The 24,401-nt window shown below is 40.6% G+C and overlaps 1 protein-coding gene across 1 annotated transcript; it reads right to left on the reverse strand.

Moving 5' to 3' along the window:
* Positions 1-23,198: 23,198 nt before the first annotated feature.
* Positions 23,199-24,167, reverse strand: LOC101274369 (olfactory receptor 2AT4). Its single transcript, XM_004279851.1, has one exon. The coding sequence runs from the start codon at positions 24,165-24,167 to the stop codon at positions 23,199-23,201; it is 969 nt and encodes a 322-aa protein (XP_004279899.1).
* Between the last annotated feature and the right edge of the window lie 234 nt (positions 24,168-24,401).

Below are 24,401 nucleotides of genomic sequence, written 5' to 3' on the forward strand. Positions count from 1 at the left end.
GTTGTTGCTAAGTAACACTGTGTGTGTGCGTGGGTGTGTGGGTAATCTCACTCTGTCTGTTTCTGCCCATCTATCATCAGGATTTGGTTTCCTTTTGCTTGAAACACCCTTTATTGTGAACTTGATGATGATGAATTCTTTCAGCTTTTGTGTGTCATAAAATGACTTTATTTGGTTTTCTTTTTTAAAGGATACTTTTACTGGGTGTAGAATTTTTGGTTGACAATTATTTTCTAACATAACTTTAAAAATATTATTACATGATCTTCTACTTCCTTTGCTTCTGTTGAAAAATCTGTGTCAGTGTATAAAGGTTGTTCCTTGAAGGAAATTTGTCTTTTTTCTCTGGCTGCTTTAAGAATTTTTATCAGTCTTTGGTTTTTAGCAACTTTACTATGATATGTCTGTTTATCCTGATTAGGGTTTGTAGGATTACTTGAGTATATATAGATTGATGTCTTCAGTCAGTTTTGAAAAATTCTTGGTCATTAGATCATATGTTGCTTCTTCCCCATTTTGTCTCCCCATTGCCTCTGGGGCTCCCTGTTAGACCTTCTTTCTTCATTCCGTGTATCTCTTATATTCTCTTTTGTATTTGTCATGCTTTGGTTGCCTCGTGCCTAATTCTGGATATTTTATTCTGACATATGTTCCAGCTCATTTTTTCATTCAGCAGTCTAATTTGCTGTTAAACTCATCCATTAAATTTTAATTTCAGTTATTGTATTTTTCAATTTTATAATTATTATCTGATTCTTTACCCTAGTTTCCTGTTCTCTGTTGAAATTCTCCATATCTCTTAGTGGGTTTTAGAAAAATACCTAATATTAAATATTTCTTCCTCTTTGTTCTTTCATTCTTAATTCTGGGCACTTTTTTTCAATGTAGTCCTTCAATTTCCTAATGGTTTCTCAGTTATATCTATTCTTTTGTTAACTTCATAGATAGTATTCTTTATTTCCACTACTACACTTTTCATCTCTATTTCTGTATGGATCTTTTCTGTTTCTTTGTTTGTGTTATACATGGCTAATGTCTTACTGTGTCATTACATGTATATTTAATAAGCTAACTATAATTCTTGGTCTCTCTTCTTTAATATTTCTGATATTGTTGAAATATGTCACCCAGTATATTGTCTCTCCTTAAAAATGGTTGTGCACCTCAAATGCCTTGTTATTTTAGTCTACCAATTCATTTTCCCCTGTTGGTATTGGTTTAGCACTATCAGGCAATGCATATGAAGGAAGGCCAGACCCAAACTCTGTCAGTCCCAATTAGCTCAGGATGTGCAGAGCAGCTGAACCCCCAGTTGGAGAAAATCACAATAGATCCCTCCCTCCCCAACAAGACAGTCCTTAGGAGGTCAAGCCACCCCCTTGCCCCACAGGCAGAAGCAGTATTAAGGTCAGACTGTAATAACAGTTACTTAGTTCTGGGGTTTTGGAGGTGAACAGTGCCTGGGAAAATGCCTAAATCAGTTATTCACACCTATGTTTCTCAGTTCCTCAGAAGTGCTTCTGTACTGCCCTGATTTTGCTGAGGCCACTTGGAATGGAGTTCTGAGTTGCTGCTGGTGGGGGGGGCAGGCAGTTTCTGTCCCGAGACAGTGATGAGAGAGAAGGCAAAGCAGAACTCCAATAGCCCCCCTTTTGTTTTCTCCTCCTACAACTTTTCAAGGTTGCCTCCTGCCCAAACCAATACTTCCACTCTCCAATATACCAGTTCTAAAAAGGCCCTGTCACACCACAGATTTTGTACAGTTTTCTCAGCATCCTGGTGTTTTTCCTCTTTGGCTCTTTGAGGTTGAGATTGTGGGAGGAAGCCAGCAGTTTTGCTAGTTCGTTGGCTGGGACAGAACCTCTTTATTTATTTTCGAAATGAAGCTTCTTTTATTTTTTATTATTACATGTCCCACTAAAAATATAAATAGTTCCCTGTGCTATATAGTAAATCCTTGTTGCCTTTTTTTTTTTTTTTGCGGTACACGGGCCTCTCACTGTTGTGGCCTCTCCCATTGCGGAGCACAGGCTCCGGACGCGCAGGCTCAACGGCCATGGCTCACGGGCCTAGCTGCTCCGCAGCAATGTGGGATCTTCCCTGACCAGGGCACGAACCCATGTCCTCTGCATCGGCAGGCGGACTCTCAGCCACTGCACCACCAGGGAAGCCCTGCTTATCTATTTTTATGTGTAGTAGTTTGTATCTGTTAATCCCATACTCCTAATTTATTCCTCCCCATATTCAATATCTTGCAATAACCTACAGTGGAAAATAATCTGAAAAAATATATATATATACATATATAAATAGTTAAATTTTATTTTAGTTAAATTTAATAGAAGGAAAAGAAACTGAAGTAAAACTGGAGAAACCAATGAAGGTCAGCTAAATGTATATTCAGCTCAAGAGATACTAATTCTTAAAAATAACACAATGATTAAAAAATTAAAAGGTTATAAAAACATTAAGAGATTGGAGTGATTTTTAATTTCTCATGCAATTTTAGAAGATATTAACTTTGTACACTTGTTCACACTTCCTTTGAACTCTCAAAAATATTAGTAATTCTACTTTGTCAAGGTTTATAACATTAATTTCTATTCTGCAGTTATAATCCCCAGAGTTCTTAAGTCTTAGTTCTGTATTTAAGTGGATTATTTAGTACTCACCATTATCCTTTTATCATGCTTCTTTATTCCAGAATTCTTTATTTTGAGTTATCTCTTGGTTGTCTGGATTTCTTTATGAAGTAGGTTTTCAATGAAGAGCACATAGATGACATACTTCCTGAGTTCCTTCATGTTTCAGAATATTTGCCTGTTGCCTTTAGGCTTGAATGACTTCAGAGACATTGTTTCACTATTTGGAACACTGAATGATGCTGAGGAGAAATACAAGAATTATTTTTTCTTCCTAAGTGCTCAAAACAGTTTTTCTTTATCCTTGGAGTTTGATAACTTAATAAAGATATATATAGGTATCAAACTTCCTGCACCAAGTTTTCTTGAAATACGCTGCACCATTTAGTGCTGCAGAATTAGTTCTTTATTTCATTGAACTTTCCTGCTGTTTTTCTTGGGATACTCTTTCTGTCACAGTCAATGGGTTCTCTACTTCAAGGACACCAAATAGATAAAAAATTTTTCCTCCCTACTTGCCTACTCTCTCCATTTAGGCATTGGGAAGAGGGAGAGGAACCTCTCTTACACTTCTCTGTGGGAGAATATTTGTGGTGCTTGTGGGTGGGAGAAAGTAACAAAGAAACTGCTTTTTCTTACACCCCACCTCCTAAGAATGGTGTCAGAGGGAAGGTCCTGTGTAAACAAGAGGCTGGAGTCAGGGAGAAAAGAGAGAGTCCTGAAATCACACTGACTTTTCAAGCTGCACTCTATAGCTTTTCTGGTCCCTGTTGTCCTACCCTGGTTAAAACTCAGTCTGATCCATTCTCTCTCCAGGGACAAATGAGCTTTGACTGCTGGGAAGATACCACCAGTGATTGGCTCTGTCCCCTGAGGAAGGGGCAGGGGCAGAAGAGGGCTCTGCTGTGTATTAGAACACTTTTGGTTGCAAGGGACAGAGCCCAGCTCAAACTAGCTGTACCTTGTAGAGTCTTGCAAATAGCTGGAACCAGCTGTGGCTGGCTTAATCAGCAAACAATTTTACTAAAGGATATTAGGTAGCTCACAAAAATCTCTGTTGGGCCAGAAAATTTAGGTCACGTGCCTGGGCTGTACTTGCAAGGGAAGCGGGAAAGCAAGCAAAGGCAGCTTTAGTGGGAGAATATGGGGAACTCCACAAACATAGGAAGCTTCTGGGAAGCCAACAGAATAACAAGCGTCCAACTCACCAGCTTGCGTAAAACGCAGAATCCATTGTTCACTTAACTGGGGAGTCCAAGGGGATAATTAGGTTTCTGACATGGCTGATCCAGAGATTCACGTGATAACTTTGCTCTCCTTGCTCCATCTCTCAAAGATATTTTTCCCATGCTGGTTTCATTCTCAGACAGGTTCTTCCCAAAGCCACATTACAACTTTTATGGATCCTCAGTATTTTTGCTTTTTGTGTTCCTTCTTCTACACAAAGATATAAAAGATTATATTTTACAATTACATTGTTATGAAGATGAATATAATCCAGGCTGGATTGTATTCCTTTTCTTCTTCTGATTTTAAAAGAAATTAAAACATTTTCACGGGTTCCTAAAAATATGGTGAGCCTTAGGCACTGCAGCTACTGTGCCCATGGATAAGCCAGCCCTGGCTCTTTCCACCTCATGGAAAAGTTGACCAGGAGCAAATCTTGACTCACAGCATTTATACTGTCCTTACAGTTTATCCTGTCCTTAAATCACCTGTCATAATTCCAGGTGATGAGAGTGCACAATGCTCTTTCTCCCATTATATATATTACTGCTTGAAGAGTCCATTTGCTCGTGTGTGGAAGGATTGCTGTGTTCAGGGTATGGGAGTTTTCTAGTCGGACAGAATCATGTGCCCACCCTTGAGGTGGGGGAGGAGATTCTGTGTGTGGTTGATGATCCCATCAGAATTGTATGGAGTGGGGAGTTGCAGTTTCTAAAAGGAAGAGATGCTGGGCACACAAAAAGTAACTGGTGTCCACTCCAGCAACATAGTGATGAAACTGAAGGCAGAGAAGAGGTTCACATTACAGACAATCTGGCCTTACCAGGAAGTGACTGAACAAGTTGGCAGCTTTGACCTTGGTTTAAGTTTGCCTCTGAGCACGATCTCAAAAGGTGCAAAGCATCTCCTGGCAGATGGGCTGGAAAGTTGATTTATTTGTTCAGTTATCACCAGTAGTTAGGTAGAAGGTCATAGAACTAAAGATTCCAGATTTCTACACTTTTTGACTTAAAATTTTAAGAATTTGAAGTCATTGGAAATTAGATTCTAAAGATCTTATCATTTCAGACTCTAAGAATCTACAATCTCTAAATAATGGAATTTTCTATTTTTACCCTTGTTTCCTTGGAATCTTTGTTTCTAAGTTTTAAATTTTTATACTTTTTTTTTTTTTTTGCGGTACGCAGGCCTCTCACTGCAGTGGCCTCTCCCGTTGCGGAGCACAGGCTCGGGACGCGCAGGCCCAGCAGCCAATGCTCATGGGCCCAGCCGCTCCGCGGTACGCGGGATCCCCCTGGACCGGGGCACGAACCCATGTCCCCTGCATCGGCAGGCAGACTCCCAACCACCGCGCCACCAGGGAAGCCCTAAAATTTTATACTCTTAAACCACAGACCTTGAATCTGAGAAGTTTTGAATCTTATAATCTAATAATGGTTTAAGATAATAGAATATTAGGATATTTGAAACTTACTCTCAGAATCTTGGCTTTGTAATAATACTGAGTCTTCAGTATCAGAGAAGCTTGGGCTCAGACTTCTGGTCTCTTGACCCTGGGACCTCTGAACTGTCAGACCTTTATGAGGAGGCACTGGGGTAGGTGGTGGATTTAGAGTCCCCAGTTTAGTTTCTGTCCTGGGTGTCCCACCCTGAACCTGACCTGCCCCCTGCCCAGTTACCTGACACTCTCCCCCAGATCCTAGAACGTGTATCTGCCACACCCTGAGCACATACCAGCCCATATTCTTGGGGCTTCTCCTCTTCTTAGGGCCAGGGTGCCCAAGCCTCCAGTGGTGACTACTCACATGAATAGGATCTAATAACTGGGCAGATGAGCCAGTAGGAGAGGGCAATAGGCACCTTGCCAAACCTTTTCCCAGGGGTCCTGTGAGCCTTCTGTAGGCAATGAAGTCTTCTCTGAATGTTGGCCTACTAGCTACTGGAATGGAGGGGATCCCAGCCCTGGAAGAGGCCTCCAATAAGATGTGGAAATACTATTGAATTGCACCAGGCTCTTGCAACATGCCATAAGAGCCACTGCTGTCTAGGACCTGGTATTCAATACACCCTAATACTTCCTTCATAATCTACTGAGATAGATTAATATAATCTATATTATATAGATTATAATCTATATAATCTACTGAGATAATCTACTGAGAATAAAACATAATACAAAAGAGTATCTAATCCTTAACTTTTTCTGGTGGTTTTTGTTTTAATTAGATGTCTTCATAATGATATCGATGCATCTATATATAATACATGTATGTTATTTATACCCTATGTAAAAGAAGGGTTTGAGACAGCTTTAGAAATTGAAGACAATATAAGTAGGACAAAACACAAAAAATAATCTAGAGGGAAGGAGAAGAGCAATAGATATTTTCAGACACTTGAACAAGAGAGGGACAGAAGATAAGAAAGAGTCTCCGAGGTCTTGTCCAACAAGGCAAAAAAGAATCTGGGTAGGAAGGATTTCATTGCCTGGCAAAAGGAAAGAACAATGACATGATACTATACATAGAGAATCCTAAAGATGCTACCAGAAAACTACTAGAGCTAATCAATGAATTTGGTAGAGTAGCAGGATAAAAAACTAATGCACAGAAATGGCTTGCATTCCTATACACTAATGATGAAAAATCTGTAAAAGAAATTAAGGAAACACTCCCATTTACCATTCCAACAAAAAGAATAAAATACCTAGGAATAAACCTACCTAAGGAGACAAAAGACCTGTATGCAGAAAACTATAAGACACTGATGAAGGAAATTAAAGATGATCCAAACAGATGGAGAGATATACCATGTTCTTGGATTGGAAGAATCAACATTGTGAAGATGAATCTACTACCCGAAGCAATCTACAGATTCAATGCAATCCCTATCAAACTACCACTGGCATTTTTCACAGAACTAGAACAAAAACTTTCACAATTTGTACGGAAACACAAAAGACCCCTAATAGCCAAAGCAATCTTGAGAAAGAAAAACGGAGTTGGAGGATCACACTCCTGGACTTCAGACTATACTACAAAGCTACAGCCAGGTAGACAGGATGGTACTGGCACAAAAACAGAAAGATAGATCAATGGAACAGGATAGAAAGCAGAGATAAACCCACGCATATATGGTCACCTTATCTTTGATAAAGGAGGCAAGAATATACAATGGAGAAAAGACAGCCTCTTCAATAAGTGGTGCTGGGAAAACTGGACAGCTACATGTAAAAGAATGAAATTAGAACACTTCCTAGCACCATACACAAAATTAAACTCAAAATGGATTAAAAACCTAAATGTAAGGACAGAAACTATAAAACTCTTAGAGGAAAAGATAGGAAGAACACTCTATGATATAAATCACAGCAAGATCCTTTTTGACCCACCTCCTAGATAAATGGAAATAAAAACAAAAATAAACAAATGGGACCTAATGAAACTTCAATGCTTTTGCACAGCAAAGGAAACCATAAACAAGATGAAAAGACAACCCTCAGAATGGGAGAAAATATTTGCAAACGAATCAACGGACAAAGGATTAATCTCCAAAATTTACAAGCAGCTCGTGGAGCTCAATATCAAAAAACCAAACAACCCAATCCAAAAATGGGCAGAAGACCTAAATAGACATTTCACCAAAGAAGACATACAGATTGCCAACAAACACATGAAAAGATGCTCAACATCACTAATTATTAGAGAAATGCAAATCAAAACTACAATGAGGTATCACCTCACATCAGTTAGAATGGGCATCATCAGAAAATCTACAAACAACAAATGCTGGAGAAGGTGTGAAGAAAACGGAACCCTCTTGCACTGTTGGTGGGAATGTAAATTGATACAACCACTATGGAGAACAGTATGGAGGTTCCTTAAAAAACTAAAAATAGAACTTCCGTATGACCTAGGAATCCCACTATTGGGCATATACCCTGAGAGTACCATAATTCAAAAAGAGTCATGTACCACAATGTTCATTGCAGCTCTATTTACAATAGCCAGGACATGGAACCAACATAAGTGTCCATTGACAGATGAATGGATAAAGAAGATGTGGCACATATATACAATGGAATATTACTCAGCCATAAAGAGAAATGAAATTGAATTATTTGTAGTGAGGTGGATGGACCTAGACTCTGTCATACAGAGTGAAGTCAGTCAGAAAGAGAAAAACAAATACCATATGCTAACACACATATATGGAATCTAAAAAAAAAAAAGGGGGGGGTTCTGAAGAACCTAGGGGCAGGACAGGAATAAAGACGCAGACATAGAGAATGGACTTGAGGACATGGGGAGTGGGAAGGGTAAGCTGGGACGAAGTGAGAGAGTGGCATGGACATATATACACTACCAAATGTAAAATAGATAGCTAGTGGGAAGCAGCTGCATAGCACAGGGAGATCAGCTCAGTGCATTGTGACCACCTAGAGGGGTGGAGGGTGGGAGGGAGATGCAACAGGGAGGAGATATGAGGATATATGTATATGTATAGCTGATTCACTTTGTTATAAAGCAGATACTAACACACCATTGTAAAGCAATTATACCCCAATAAAAGTTTTTTTTAAAAAAGGAAAGAACATAGTTGACTTTTGATAAAACATTTTTTCTCCCACTGCAATTAAAGAGAAAGTTATAGGGCAGTGCTGAGCAATATAATGGGTACTATAATCAACTCTTTGGTTCTGCACGATGATATTTAAAACCTAATGCTTACTGAGTTCCTACTGTGTGCCTATTTGTGTTAGAAATGCAGGTTCTTGGGCCCAACTCAAGACAAACTGAATAAAAAAATTCTGAGCAGTAGGCCCAGCAACCTGTGTTTGAACAGCCCTCAGTGTGATACCAAAGCACACCAAAGTTCGAGAACCACAGGTATGGAGGATTGGAGAACAAGGGGAGGAGCAGCTCGGGATTCTGTGCCACCAGGAATCATCCTCCAGGTCCTTTGACCCTCTCGAGGAAAACTGACATTTGACTCTGATTTTACTCAACTAAAGAATCTGCCATCTGTTCTTCTGGTGAGATTAAGAGAAGGGACACTTAATGTGCAGAGACAGCTTAATGGAAATGAAATGGATCTCAGCCAGGAGACCTGGGCTGTGGCTCCAGCTTTTTCTTTACTTTACTCTGTGTCCATGGGAAACACATCTTCTCTCTCTTTGGGTGTGGGTATATCCAACTATAAGCATGGAGTCTGATGTGGTGATTGTTCAGAGTGTGGGAGGAAACTAATGTCGAATGACACCACGTGCCAAGGGCTGAACTATTTATTAAGTGACTACTGTGTGCCAGGCCCTGTAAGAGGTGATGGGCATGTAGAGATGGAAAAGGCAGAGGCAGTGCCTATACTCATATAGCTTGGAGTCTAGTGGAGAATACATACAAGTAATGACAATGTAATTATAACTCAGTGTGATAATGGCTATGATTGGGAACCTCTATACTAGCTAGAAACTGGTCTTTTTCTAGCATAACAACTAGAAAAAAAAGTTTAAATGCTTTTTACAATAGTAACACAAATGATGAAGTTTATACTATCAAAAGTGACTACCATATTTGTTGAAAAAATTAAAAATTTGAAATAAAGACATAAAAGAATATTTGAATAAATGGGGAGCTATACCAAATAAATAGCAGTAGCTTAATGCAGTCTTAAAAAATTATCACTGCATTTTTGAGGGAGCTTACAAACATATTCCAAAATTTAAATGAGAGACTAAAGACAAACAGGTAAGTTAATTTAAAAAAAAAATATGAAAGGTGATTATGCATAGGCTTCCGGGAGGATGGTGGAAGAGTAAGACGCGGAGATCAACTTCCTCCCCACAGATACACCAGAAATACATCTACACGTGGAACAACTCCTACAGAACACCTACTGAACACTGGCAGAAGACCTCAGACCTCCCAAAAGGCAAGAACCCCCCCACGTACCTGGGTAGGGCAAAACAAAAAAGAATAAACAGAGACAAAAGAATAGGGATGGGACCTGCACCAGTGGGAGGGAGCTGTGAAGGAGGAAAAGTTTCCACACACTAGGAAGCCCCTTCGCGGGCGGAGACTGCGGGTGGCGGAGGGGGAAAGCTTCGGGGCGCGGAGGAGAGCACAGCAACAGTAGTGCGGGGGGCAAAGCGGGGAGATTCCCGCACAGAGGATCAGGGCCGACCGGCACTCACCAGCCCGAGAGGCTTGTCTGCTCACCCGCCGGGGCGGTCAGGGCTGGGAGTTAAGGCTCAGGCTTCGGTTGGAGTGCCGGGAGAGGCCTGGGGTTGGCGGCGTGAACACAGCCTGCAGGGGATTAGTGCGCCACGGCTAGCCGGGAGGGAGTCCGGGGAAAACTCTGGACCTGCGGAAGAGGCAAGAGACTTTTTCTTACCTCTGTTTCCTGGTGCGCGAGGAGAGGGGATTAAGAGCACGGCTTAAAGGAGCTCCAGAGACGGGCGCGAGCCGCGGCTAAAAGCGCGGACCCCAGAGACGGGCATGAGACACTAAAGCTGCTGCTGCCGCCAACAAGAGGCCTGTGGGCGAACACAGGTCACTCTCCACACCTCCCTTCCGGGGAGCCTATGCAGCCCGCCACTGCCAGGGTCCCGGGATCCAGTGTCAACTCCCGCGAGAGAACGCACGGCGCGCCTCAGGCTGTTGGAACGTCATGCAACGTCACGCCGGCCTCTGCCGCCGCAGGCCCGCCCCTCACGTACTCCGTGCCCCCCCCACCCCCGGCGCCTGAGCCAGAGCCCCCGAATCAGCGGCTCCTTTAACCCCGTGCTGTCTGAGCGAAGAACAGACGCCCTCCGGCGACCTACACGCAGTGGAGGGGCCAAATCCAAAGCTGAGCACCTGGGAGCTGTGAGAACAAAGAAGAGAAAGGGAAATCTCTCCCAGCAGCCTCAGAAGCAGCGCATTAAAGCTCCACAATCAACTTGATGTACCTGCATCTGTGGAATACATGAATAGACAACGAATCATCCAAAATTAAGGAGGTGGACTTGAGAGCAAGATTTATTATTTTTTCCCCTTTTCCTTTTTTTGTGAGTGTATATGTGTATGCTTCTGTGTGAGATTTTCTCTGTATAGTTTTGCTTCCACCATTTGTCCTAGGGTTCTATCTGTACGTTTTTGTTTTTTTTTCTCTCTTAATAATTATTTTTTTATTTTAATAACTTTATTATATTTTATCTTACTTTATTTTATCTTACTTCATCTCCTTTCTTTTTTCCTTCCTTCCTTCCTCCCTCCCCCCTCCCTCCCTTCTTTCTTTCTTGCTTTCTCTCTTTCTACTTCTACTAATTCTTTCTTTCTACTTTTTCTCCCTTTTATTATGAGCCATGTGGATGAAAGGCTCTTGGTGCAGCAGCCAGGAGTCAGTGCTGTGCCTCTGAGGAGGGAGAGCCAACTTCAGAACACTGGTCCACAGGAGACCTCCCAGCTCCACATAATATCAAACGGGGAAAATCTCCCAGAGATCTCCATCTCAACACCAGCACCCAGCTTCACTCAACGACCAGCAAGCTACACTGCTGGACATCCTATGCCAAACAACTAGCAAAACAGGAACACAACCCCACCCATTAGCAGAGAGGCTGCCTAAAATCATAACAAGTCCACAGACACCCCAAAACACACCACCAGACGTGGACCTACCCACCAGAAAGACAAGATCCAGCCTCATCCACCAGAACACAGGAACTAGTCCCCTCCACCAGGAAGCCTACACAACCCACTGAACCAACCTTAGCCACTGGGGACAGACACCAAAAACAACGGGAACCACGAACCTGCAGCCTGCAAAGAGGAGACCCAAACACAGTAAGATAAGCAAAATGAGAAGAGAGAAAAACACACAGCAGATGAAGGAGCAAGATAAAAACCCACCAGACCTAACAAATGAAGAGGAAATAGGCAGTCTACCTGAAAAAGAATTCAGAATAATGATAGTAAAGATGATCCAAAATCTTGGAAATAGAATAGACAAAATACAAGAAACATTTAACAAGGACCTAGAAGAACTAAAGATGAAACAAACAATGATGAACAACACAATAAATGAAATTAAAAATACTCTAGATGGGATCAATAGCAGAATAACTGAGGCAGAAGAACGGATAAGTGACCTGGAAGATAAAATAATGGAAATAACTACTGCAGAGCAGAATAAAGAAAAAAGAATGAAAAGAACTGAGGACAGTCTCAGAGACCTCTGGGACAACATCAAACCCACCAACATTTGAATTATAGGGGTTCCAGAAGAAGAAGAGAAAAAGAAAGGGACTGAGAAAATATTTGAAGAGATTATAGTTGAAAACTTCCCTAATATGGGAAAGGAAATAGTTAATCAAGTCCAGGAAGCACAGAGAGTCCCATACAGGATAAATCCAAGGAGAAATATGCCAAGACACATATTAATCAAACTGTCAAAAATTAAATACAAAGAAAGCATATTAAAAGCAGCAAGGGAAAAACAACAAATAACACACAATGGAATCCCCATAAGGTTAACAGCTGATCTTTCAGCAGAAACTCTGCAAGCCAGAAGGGACTGGCAGGACATATTTAAAGTGATGAAGGAGAAAAACCTGCAACCAAGATTACTCTACTCAGCAAGGATCTCATTCAGATTTGGAGAAATTAAAACCTTTACAGACAAGCAAAAGCTGAGAGAGTTCAGCACCACCAAACCAGCTCTACAACAACTGCTAAAGGAACTTCTCTAGGCAAGAAACACAAGAGAAGGAAAAGACCTACAATAATGAACCCAAAACAATTTAGAAAATGGGAATAGGAACATACATATCGATAATTACCTTAAATGTAAATGGACTAAATGCTCCCACCAAAAGACACAGATTGGCTGAATGGATACAAAAACAAGACCCATATATTTGCTGTCTACAAGAGACCCACTTCAGACCTAGAGACACATACAGACTGAAAGTGAGGGGATGGAAAAAGATATTTCATGCAAATGGAAACCAAGAGAAAGCTGGAGTAGCAATTCTCATATCAGACAAAATAGACTTTAAAATAAAGCCTATTAGAAGAGACAAAGAAGGACACTACATAATGATCAAGGGATCGATCCAAGAAGAAGATATAACAATTGTAAATATTTATGCACCCAACATAGGAGCACCTCAATACATAAGGCAAGTACTAACAGCCATAAAAGGGGAAATCGACAGTAACACATTCATAGTAGGGGACTTTAACACCCCACTTTCACCAATGGACAGATCATCCAAAATGAAAATAATTAAGGAGACACAAGCTTTAAATGATACATTAAACAAGATGGACTTAATTGATATTTATAGGACATTCCATCCAAAAACAACAGAATACACACTTTTCTCAAGTGCTCATGGAACATTCTCCAGGATAGATCATATCTTGGGTCACAAATCAAGACTTGGTAAATTTAAGAAAATTGAAATTGTATCAAGTATCCTTTACGACCACAATGCTTTGAGACTAGATATCAATTACAGGAAAAGATCTGTAAAAAATACAAACACATGGAGGCTAAACAATACACTACCTAATAACGAAGTGATCACTGAAGAAATCAAAGAGGGAATTAAAAAATACCTAGAAACAAATGACAATGGAGATATGATAACCCAAAATCTATGGGATGCAGCAAAAGCAGTTCTAAGAGGGAAGTTTATAGCAATACAATCCTACCTCAAGAAACAGGAAACATCTTGAATAAACAACCTAACCTTGCACCTAAAGCAATTAGAGAAAGAAGAACAAAAATCCCCAAAGTTAGCAGAAGGAAAGAAATCATAAAAATTAGATCAGAAATAAATGAAAAAGAAATGAAGGCAATGATAGCAAAGATCAATAAAACTAAAAGCTGGTTCTTTGAGAAGATAAACAAAATAGATAAACCATTAGCCAGACTCATCAAGAAAAAAAGGGAGAAGACTCAAATCAATAGAATTAGAAATGAAAAAGGAGAAGTAACAACTGACACTGTAGAAATACAAAAGATCATGAGAGGTTACTACAAGCAACTCTATGCCAATAAAATGGACAACCTGGAAGAAATGGACAAATTCTTAGAAATGCACAACCTGCCAAGACTGAATCAGGAAGAAATAGAAAATATGAACAGACCAAGCACTGAAATTGAAACTGTGATTAAAAATCTTCCAACAAACAAAAGCCCAGGACCAGATGCCTTCACAGGCGAATTCTATCAAACATTTAGAGAAGAGTTAACACCTATCCTTCTCAAACTCTTCCAAAATATAGCAGAGGGAGGAACATTCCCAAACTCATTCTACGAGGCCACCATCACCCTAATACCAAAACCAGACAAGGATGTCACAAAGAAAGAAAACTACAGGCCAATATCACTGATGAACATAGATGCAAAAATCCTCAACAAAATACTAGCAAACAGAATCCAACAGCACATTAAACGGATCATACACCATGATCAAGTGGGTTTTATTCCAGGAATGCAAGGATTCTTCAATATACGCAAATCAATCAATGTGATACACCATATTAACAAATTGAAGGAGAAAAACCATATGAGAAAAACCATATGATCATCTCAATAGATGCAGAGAGAGCTTTCAACAAAATTGAACACCCATTTATGATAAAAACCCTGCAGAGGGTAGGTATAGAGGGAACTGTCCTCAACATAATAAAGGCCATATATGAGAAGCACACAGCCAACATTGTCCTCAATGGTGAAAAACTGTAAGCATTTCCACTAAGATCAGGAACAAGACAAAGTTACCCACTGTCACCACTCTTATTCAACATAGTTTTGGAAGTTTTAGCCACAGCAATCAGAGAAGAAAAGGAAATAAAATGTATCAAAATCGGAAAAGAAGAAGTAAAGCTGTCACTGTTTGCAGATGACATGATACTATACATAGAGAATCCTAAAGATGCTACCAGAAAACTACTAGAGCTAATCAATGTATTTAGTAAAGTTGCAGGATACAAAATTAATGCACAGAAATATCTGGCATTCCTATACACTAATGATGAAAAATCTGAAAGTGAAATCAAGAAAACACTCCCATTTACCATTGCAACAAAAAGAATAAAATATCTAGGAATAAACCTACCTAAGGAGACAAAAGACCTGTATGCAGAAAATTATAAGATACTGATGAAAGAAATTAAAGATGATACAAATAGACGGAGAGATATACCATGTTCTTGGATTAGAAGAATCAACATTGTGAAAATGACTCTACTACCCAAAGCAATCTACAGATTCAATGCAATCCCTATCAAACTACCACTGGCATTTTTCACAGAACTAGAACAAAAACTTTCACAATTTGTATGGAAACACAAAAGACCCCAAATAGCCAAAGCAATCTTGAGAACGAAAAACAGAGCTGGAGGAATCAGGGCCCTGACTTCAGACTATACTACAAAGCTACAGTAATCAAGACAGTATGGTACTGGCACAAAAACAGAAAGATAGATCAATGGAACAGGATAGAAAGCCCAGAGATAAACCCACGCACATGTGGTCACCTTATCTTTGATAAAGGAGGCAGGAATGTACAGTGGAGAAAGGACAGCCTCTTCAATAAGTGGTGCTGGGAAAACTGGACAGGTACATGTAAAAGTATGAGATTAGATCACTCCCTAACACCATACACAAAAATAAGCTCAAAATGGATTAAAGACCTAAATGTAAAGCCAGAAACTATCAAACTCTTAGAGGAAAACATAGGCAGAACACTCTATGACATAAATCACAGCAAGATCCTTTCTGACCCACCTCCCAGAGAAATGGAAATAAAAACAAAAATAAACAAATAGGACCTAATGAAACTTCAAAGCTTTTGCACAGCAAAGGAAACCATAAACAAGACCAAAAGACAACCCTCAGAATGGGAGAAAATATTTGCAAATGAAGCAACTGACAAAGGATTAATCTCCAAAATTTATAAGCAGCTCATGCAGCTCAATAACAAAAAACCAAACAACCCAATCCAAAAATGGGCAGAAGACCTAAATAGACATTTCTCCAAAGAAGATATACAGACTGCCAACAAACACATGAAAAGATGCTCAACATCACTAATTATTAGAGAAATGCAAATCAAAACTACAATGAGATATCATCTCACACCAGTCAGAATGGCCATCATCAAAAAATCTAGAAACAATAAATGCTGGAGAGGGTGTGGAGAAAAGGGAACCCTCTTGCACTGTTGGTGGGAATGTAAATTGATACAGCCACTATGGAGAACAGTATGGATGTTCCTTAAAAAACTACAAATAGAACTACCATGTGACCCAGCAATCCCACTACTGGGCATATACCCTGAGAAAACCATAATTCAAAAAGAGTCATGTACCAAAATGTTCATTGCAGCTCTATTTACAGTAGCCCGGAGATGGAAACAACCTAAGTGTCCATCATCGGATGAATGGATAAAGAAGATGTGGCACATATATACAATGGAATATTACTCAGTCATAAAAAGAAACGAAATTGAGCTATTTGTACTGAGGTGGATAGACCTAGAGTCTGTCATACAGAGTGAAGTAAGTCAGAAAGAGCAAGACAAATACTGTATGCTAACAGGTATATATGGAATTTAAGAAAAAAAATGTCATGAAAAACCTAGGGGTAAGACAGGAATAAAGACACAGACCTACTAGAGAATGGACTTGAGGATATGGGGAGGGGGAAGGGTAAGCTGTGACAAAGCGAGAGAGAGGCATGGACATATATACACTACCAAATGTAAGGTAGATAGCTAGTGGGAAGCAGCCACATAGCACAGGGAGATCAGCTCGCTGCTTTGTGACCGCCTGGAGGGGTGGGATAGGGAGGGTGGGAGGGAGGGAGACGCAAGAGGGAAGAGATATGGGAACATATGTATATGTATAACTGATTCACTTTGTTATAAAGCAGAAACTAACACACCATTGTAAAGCAATTATACTCCAATAAAGATGTAAAAAAATAAAATAAATAAAATTATTATGCATAAATGAAAAAAAAAAGAAAGGTGAGAAGCGGCTTCCTGAATCAGATATGTAGAAAGAGATACTACAAAGCTATAATATTATAATAATATGGTACTGACATACCAATATGAAAGTAGACAATAGAACAAAATAAGTAGCTCAGAAGTAGACAAGGTGTATGGGAACTTGATATTGATAAAGATGGCACTATAAAACAATGAGGAAGGACAGGTTTTTTGTGGGTTTTTTTGCGGTATGTGGGCCTGTCACTGTTGTGGCCTCTCCCGTTGCAGAGCACAGGCTCCAGACACGCAGGCTCAGCGGCCATGGCTCACGGGCACAGCCGCTCCGAGGCATGTGGGATATTCCCGGACCGGGGCACGAACCCGTGTTCCCTGCATCGGCAGGAGGACTCTCAACAACTGCGCCACCAGGGAAGCCCTATTTTTTAAAAAGCGATTGGTGGGACCTCCCTGGCGGTACAGTGGTTAAAACTGTGCTTGCACTGCAGGGAGCTCGGGTTCAACCCCTGGTTGAAGAACTAAGATCCCACATGCCATGCAGGTGCAGCCAAAAAAAAAAAAAAAAGAAAAAAAGAAAAGAGAGAGAGATTGGTGAAAAAATGGTTTCAAATATGAAGAAAAATAAAGCAGAATTCCTACCTTACAACTTAGAGAGGAACTCCATATGAATTCAAGATATAAGTATTAAAAAACTAGGAAGCTAATGAAAGAAAATGTTGGGGAATAGTTGTGATATAGTGATGAGGAAAGGCTAAGACCCCACATATCAAAAGGTTAGAAAATGTGATGGATTTAAGTATATCAAAATGAAGAATTTCTGCTCAATGAAGGACAGATTACAAACTTGAAAAACATAATTGCAATATTTAAAGTTGACAAGGAACAAACATACAGAAGTCCTGAAAGCAATTAAATAATACAGGAAATCCAAAGAAAATGAGCAAAGCTTCTCAATAAGTAATAAGGGGAAATGTGAGTTGTTACCAAGTATTTACAGAGATGCTTCATTAGTAATCAGAGAGATGCAAATGAAACAATGAGTTACCACTTTAGCCTGATAAAGATGGAAAACATTAGAAAGTTGGGTAATACCAATTTTGGTGAGGATGTGGGGAAATGGGAACTATAGACTATAATCCATTACTGCTGGGGGTATAAAAGGCACAGCCATTCTAGGAAACAATAATGAAGTACATACAGTCAGTTCTCATTATTTGTGGTAGTTATGTTCTATAAAGTCCCTGTGAATACACTCACACTCACTCTTCTAGGGGGAGTACAAGATTAATTTCCTGTGAGCCTCTGGTCACAACATTTTCATCAACTAATGTGATCAAATACATAACCTTGTTTTATGCATGTTTCTGATTGACATATATACACTACTATATATAAAATAGATAACTAATAAGAATCTACTGACTGGCATTTTTCACAGAACTAGAACAAAAAATCTCACAATTTGTATGGAAACACAAAAGACCCCGAATAGCCAAAGCAATCTTGAGAACGAAAAATGGAGCTGGAGGAATCAGGCTTCCTGACTTCAGACTATACTACAAAGCTACAGTAATCAAGACAGTATGGTACTGGCACAAAAACAGAAATATAGATCAATGGAACAGGATAGAAAGCCCAGAGATAAACCCACGCACATATGGTCACCTTATCTTTGACAAAGGAGGCAGAAATGTACAGTGGAGAAAGGACAGCCTATTCAATAAGTGGTGCTGGGAAAACTGGACAGCTACATGTAAAAGTATGAGATTAGATCACTCCCTAACACCATACACAAAAATAAGCTCAAAATGGATTAAAGACCTAAATGTAAGGCCAGAAACTATCAAACTCTTAGAGGAAAACATAGGCAGAACACTCTATGACATAAATCACAGCAAGATCCTTTTTGACCCACCTCCTAGAGAAATGGAAATAAAAACAAAAGTAAACAAATAGGACCTAATGAAACTTAAAAGCTTTTGCGCAGCAAAGGAAACCATAAAGAAGACCAAAAGACAACCCTCAGAATGGGAGAAAATATTTGCAAATGAAGCAACTGACAAAGGATTAATCTCCAAAATTTATAAGCAGCTCATGCAGCTTAATAACAAAAGAACAAACAACCCAATCCAAAAATGGGCAGAAGACCTAAATAGACATTTCTCCAAAGAAGATATACAGAGTGCCAACAAACACATGAAAGAATGCTCAACATCACTAATCATTAGAGAAATGCAAATCAAAACTACAATGAGATATCATCTCACACCAGTCAGAATGGCCATCATCAAAAAATCTAGAAACAATAAATGCTGGAGAGGGTGTGGAGAAAAGGGAAACCCTCTTACACTGTTGGTGGGAATGTAAATTGATACAGCCACTGTGGAGAACAGTATGATGTTCCTTAAAAAGCTACAAATAGAACTACCATATGACCCAGCAATCCCACTACTGGCATATACCCCTGAGAAACCATAATTCAAAAAGAGTCATGTACCAAAATGTTCATTGCAGCTCTATTTACAGTAGCCCGGAGATGGAAACAACCTAAGTGTCCATCATCGGATGAATGGATAAAGAAGATGTGGCACATATATACAATGGAATATTACTCAGTCATAAAAAGAGACGAAATTGAGCTATTTGTAATGAGGTGGATAGACCTAGAGTCTGTCATACAGAGTGAAGTAAGTCAGAAAGAGAGAGACAAATACCGTATGCTAACACATATATATGGAATTTAAGAAAAAAAAATGTCATGAAAAACCTAGGGGTGAAACAGGAATAAAGACACAGACTTACTAGAGAATGGACTTGAGGCTATGGGGAGGGGGAAGGGTAAACGGTGACAAAGCAATAAAGAGGCATGGACATGTATACACTACCAAACGTAAGGTAGATAGCTAGTGGGAAGCAGCCGCATAGCACAGGGAGATCAGCTCGGTGCTTTGTGACCGCCTGGAGGGGTGGGATAGGGAGGGTGGGAGGGAGGGTGACGCAAGCAGGAAGAGATATGGGAACATATGTATATATATAACTGATTCATTTTGTTGTGAAGCTGAAACTAACATACCATTGTAAAGCAATTATGCTCCAATAAAGATGTTTAAAAAAAAAAAAAAAAAAAAAAAAAGAATCTACTGTATAGCACAGGGAACTCTACTCAATATGCTGTAATGACCTATATGGGAAAAGAATCTACAAAAGAGTGGATATATGTATATGTATAACTGATTCACTTTGCTGTACAGCAGAAACTAATACAATATTGTAAATCAACTATGCTCCAATAAAAATTAATTTTAAAAACCCTCATTTAGTGTATATTGTTGATTCATTAACATTGAACTCATGGCCAACAGCACTGTAACTCATGCCTGAATGAAGCTTATCTAACACATGTATTTTCTCCAGAAGGCACATCACAGACTTTTCATGCCTAGGAGCCCTAGACACCACTTGAGCTCTATGCTTGGGTACCAACTTAAACAGGGAAATTACCAAAAACTAACAAAAATGCTAAAAACATGGCAAAAATAGACCATGGAAAGGACACCTGTCCACAGTATGAGTTGAAACAAGAGGGCAGAGTGTTGCCTTGTTAGACCTCATTTGGGAACATGCACATGGTGACTCAGATATTTTGCTGCTCTGGGCGTGTCCCTGAGTGATCCTGAAAGTGTCATGAGTATTGGTTTTAGGGTTAGTGAGTAAGCAAATATACAAATACAGAATCTGCAGATAATGAAGAGGGACTATGTTTAGGTAAAGTTAATGCACACCCATGACTAACCCCTTTGACTCCCTGTTCCATATTTCAGGGAGAATTCTCCATGGATTTATACAAGGACATACACAAGGACATTTATCAAGACAGTGATAGCAAAGAGTTGGAGGCAATTAGGTGTCCTCCACTAGAAAAGTGAAATGTAATGAAATCATACTATGGAATATCAGTAGGAACCAATGAAACTAGATCTATAAATAGCAACACAGACAGATCTAAAAAACAGAACTGAGTGAAAATGTAAGAAGTAACATAACTCTTTTTATGTCAATTAAACGTGTACATACATGCACACAACAACACTACCTACTTTTCAAAGATATGCTTATACTTAAGGACATACAGCAAACACATCAGAGTGGGTGCTTAAGTGAGAAAGGGGAATGGAATGGGAATTGGGAGGTTGGAGCTAAAGGGGAAGATAAAACAAGCAAGGAGCCTACACAGACTAATAGATATAATGAGCTCAGAACTCTTTTCTCCTAATGTTCAAAAATTTAAAAAGTTCCATGGTGGGGGAATTATAAAGTGCTAAGGGGGCACATACAGAGGGCATCTACCTCATTTTTCAGGGTGAGTTACCACGGCCAGTTCCCCTGAAAAAGTGATGTTTCAGGAGAAGCCTGACTAAGATTTCAGCTGAAATGGACAAAGAGGAAGAGGGCTTCAGGAAGAGAGAAGAGTGAGTTATTGTGAGAATGAGAAGTTGGTGTGTTTGGGAAATTGAAAGAAGTTCAGAATTGCCATGAGGGTAGCAATGGTGAGATGTGAGGTCAAAGAAGTCATTTAGGGCCAGATCATTGAGAGCCTTTAAGTTATATTGAGGGTGGTAAGGTGACCAGGTTTGTATGTCAGAAAACCCATTCTGGCCATTTATGAAATGGAGGGTGGGCAGAGGGATGAGGGGAGAGACTGTTGTGCTCATTCAGGAGACAGAAGGTGGTAACATCTGCACCAGGGTGGATGAAGTGTAATGGAGAGGAGTGGACACAGTCTACAGATATTTGAGATGAAATTTCCCAGTCTCACTCAAATCTTCACAACAACTACCTGACACAGATAGGGCCACGACCCCCCTAAGTGTACCAGGTTTCAAATGCCTGCTTTCCCACCCCGCTTTTTTTTTTTAATAGATCTTTATTGGAGTATAATTGCTTCACAGTACTGTTAGTTTCTATTGCACAACAAAGGGAATCAGCCATATGCATACACATGTCCCCATATCCCCTCCCTCTTGAGCCTCCCCCCCACCCTCCCTATCCCACCCCTCTAAGTCATCGCAAAGCACTGAGCCGATCTCCCTGTGCTATGCTGCTGCTTCCCACTAGCCAACTATTTTACATTCGGTAGTGTATGTATGTCGATGCTACTCTCACTTCGCCCCAGCTTCGCCCTCCCACCCCATGTCCTCAAGTCCATTTTCTATGTCTATCTCTTTATTCCTGCCCTGAAACTAGGTTCATCAGTACCCTTTTTTTTTTAGATTCCATATATGTGTGTTAGCATATGGTATTTGTTTTTCTCTTTCTGACTGACTTCACTCTGTATGACAGACTCTAAGTCCACCCACCTCGCTACAAATAACTCAATTTCATTTCTTTTTATGACTGAGTAATACTCCATTGTATATATGTGCCACATCTTCTTTATCCATTCATCTATCAATGGACATTTAGGTTGGTTCCATGTCCCGGCTATTGTAAATAGTGCTGCAATGAACATTGTGGTATATGTCTCTTTTTGAATTATGGTATTCTCAGGGTATATGCCCAGTAGTGGGATTGCTGGGTCATATGGTAGTCCCATTTTTAGTTTTTTAAGGAACCTCCATACTATTTTCCGTAGTGGTTGTATCAATTTACATTCCTACCAACAGGGCAGGAGGGTTCCCTTTTCACCACACCCTTTCCAGCATTTATTGTTTCTGGATTTTTTGATAATGGCCATTCTGACCAGTGTGAAGTGATACCTCATTGTAGTTTCGATTTGCATTTCTCTAATAATTAGTGATGTTGAGCATCTTTTCATGTGCCCCTTGGCCATCTGTATGTCTTCCTTGGTGAAATGTCTATTTAGGTCTTCCGCCCATTTTTTAACTGGATTGCTGTTTGTTTGTTTGTTTGCGGTACGCGGGCCTCTCACTGTTGTGGCCTCTCCCGTTGGGGAGCACAGGCTCCGGACGCGCAGGCTCAGCGGCCATGGCTCACGGGCCCAGCCGCTCCGCGGCATGTGGGATCTTCCCAGAGCGGGGCACGAACCCGTGTCCCCTGTATCGGCAGGCGGACTCTCAACCACTGCGCCACCAGGGAAGCCCTATTTGATACTTTTAAGGAGATACTTTTTACATTTTATCTGACATTCTTATTTCTTTCCACAAAAGAGTTGGTATCATTATGTAGCTTATTCATGTAAAGGGAAGCCCCAGTGGTGTACTTTTGGCCCTGCTATAAGTCATTCTTTCCTTCAAAAAACATTTTTGATGGCATTCTCTCTTCTTAGCACACAGGTATCCTGGGAGCAGGATTAACTACATCTAAGGGTCAAGGGTCCCAGAATGCCCTGGGTCTTGGGGACATGTTATTTTGGTGATGGCTGCTTTGACATCCTTGTTCCTCAGCATGTAGATGAGAGCGTTGAGGACAGGTGTGAGAATAGCATGCACCACGTTGCCCATGATGTGGAAGTCAAGGGGTAGGTCAGCCCTGTAGGCCACATAGGCTATGGCAATGGATGAGTAGTAGGTGCCAACCAGGAGGTGGGAGCTGCAGGTGGAGAAGGCTTTTGAGCGTCCTTCTCGGGAGCTGATGCGAAGCACTGAGGCCAGGATGTGGGCATAGGAAAGAAGCACCAGGAAAAGGGGCAGGAAGGACACCACCACGGTGATGCAGAAGCCCATGAAGGTCTGGGACGTGGTGTCAGAGCAGGAGGCCTGGACCACAGCCAAGTGGTCACAGAAGCAGTGGTAGATGTGAACAGTGTTGTTAAAAGCCATGTGGAAGGTCTGCAGTACTGCTGGGATGGGCAGAAGGAGGGCAGTTAGCCAGGCACTCGTTGCCAGTGCAGCATTGTTCTGTGGGGTCATGAGGACAAGGTAGTGCAGTGGGCGGCCGATAGCCACATAGCAGTCATAGGCCATGACCACCAGGATGAAGGCTTCAGAGCAGTTAAGGCCATGGAATAGGTACATCTGCAGGAAGCAAGCAGAGAAGCTGAGGTACTGGTCCCCAAGCAAGAATAAGGACAGCATCTTGGGGACAGTGGTTGTAGTAGAGAGGATGTCCAGGGCTGAGAGGTTGATCAGGAAGAAGTACATGGGCTTGTGGAATCTGGGCTCTGCCACCACGGCCACCAGGATCAGGGTGTTACCCACCAGGATAAGCAGGTAGAAGGACAAGAAGATGAAGGAGACAGGGAGGAAGAGGAACTCCTGTAGAGAGGGGATGCCCACCAGGTAGAAGATGGGTGAAGAGTCTTTTGATCCATTACAGGCTGTGGCATCCATGGTGGGACAGAGCTACATGCCAGGGTGACAGGCAGTCAGAGCATCTGGAAACTGGATAAAACAGGAGTTTGGAAGGAGAATTCCGTACAGTTCACTCTACAATTAATGCAATCCAAATCATTTATGACCAAGTTTGGAGGACTGGGGGTACCATCCAATATTAACTCTTCCATCTTAATGCACAATTTACTCCTTCCTTCTTCCATCAACTCTTTAATAAGTATCTACAATGTG

The sequence above is a fragment of the Orcinus orca genome, chromosome 8 (genome assembly GCF_937001465.1).
Source record: "Orcinus orca chromosome 8, mOrcOrc1.1, whole genome shotgun sequence".
In the NCBI taxonomy this organism is placed as follows: Eukaryota; Metazoa; Chordata; class Mammalia; order Artiodactyla; family Delphinidae; genus Orcinus; species Orcinus orca.

Excerpts from the sequence above, each read along its gene's own strand:
- LOC101274369 (XM_004279851.1), bottom strand. The coding sequence starts at position 24,167 with ATGGATGCCACAGCCTGTAATGGATCAAAAGACTCTTCACCCATCTTC.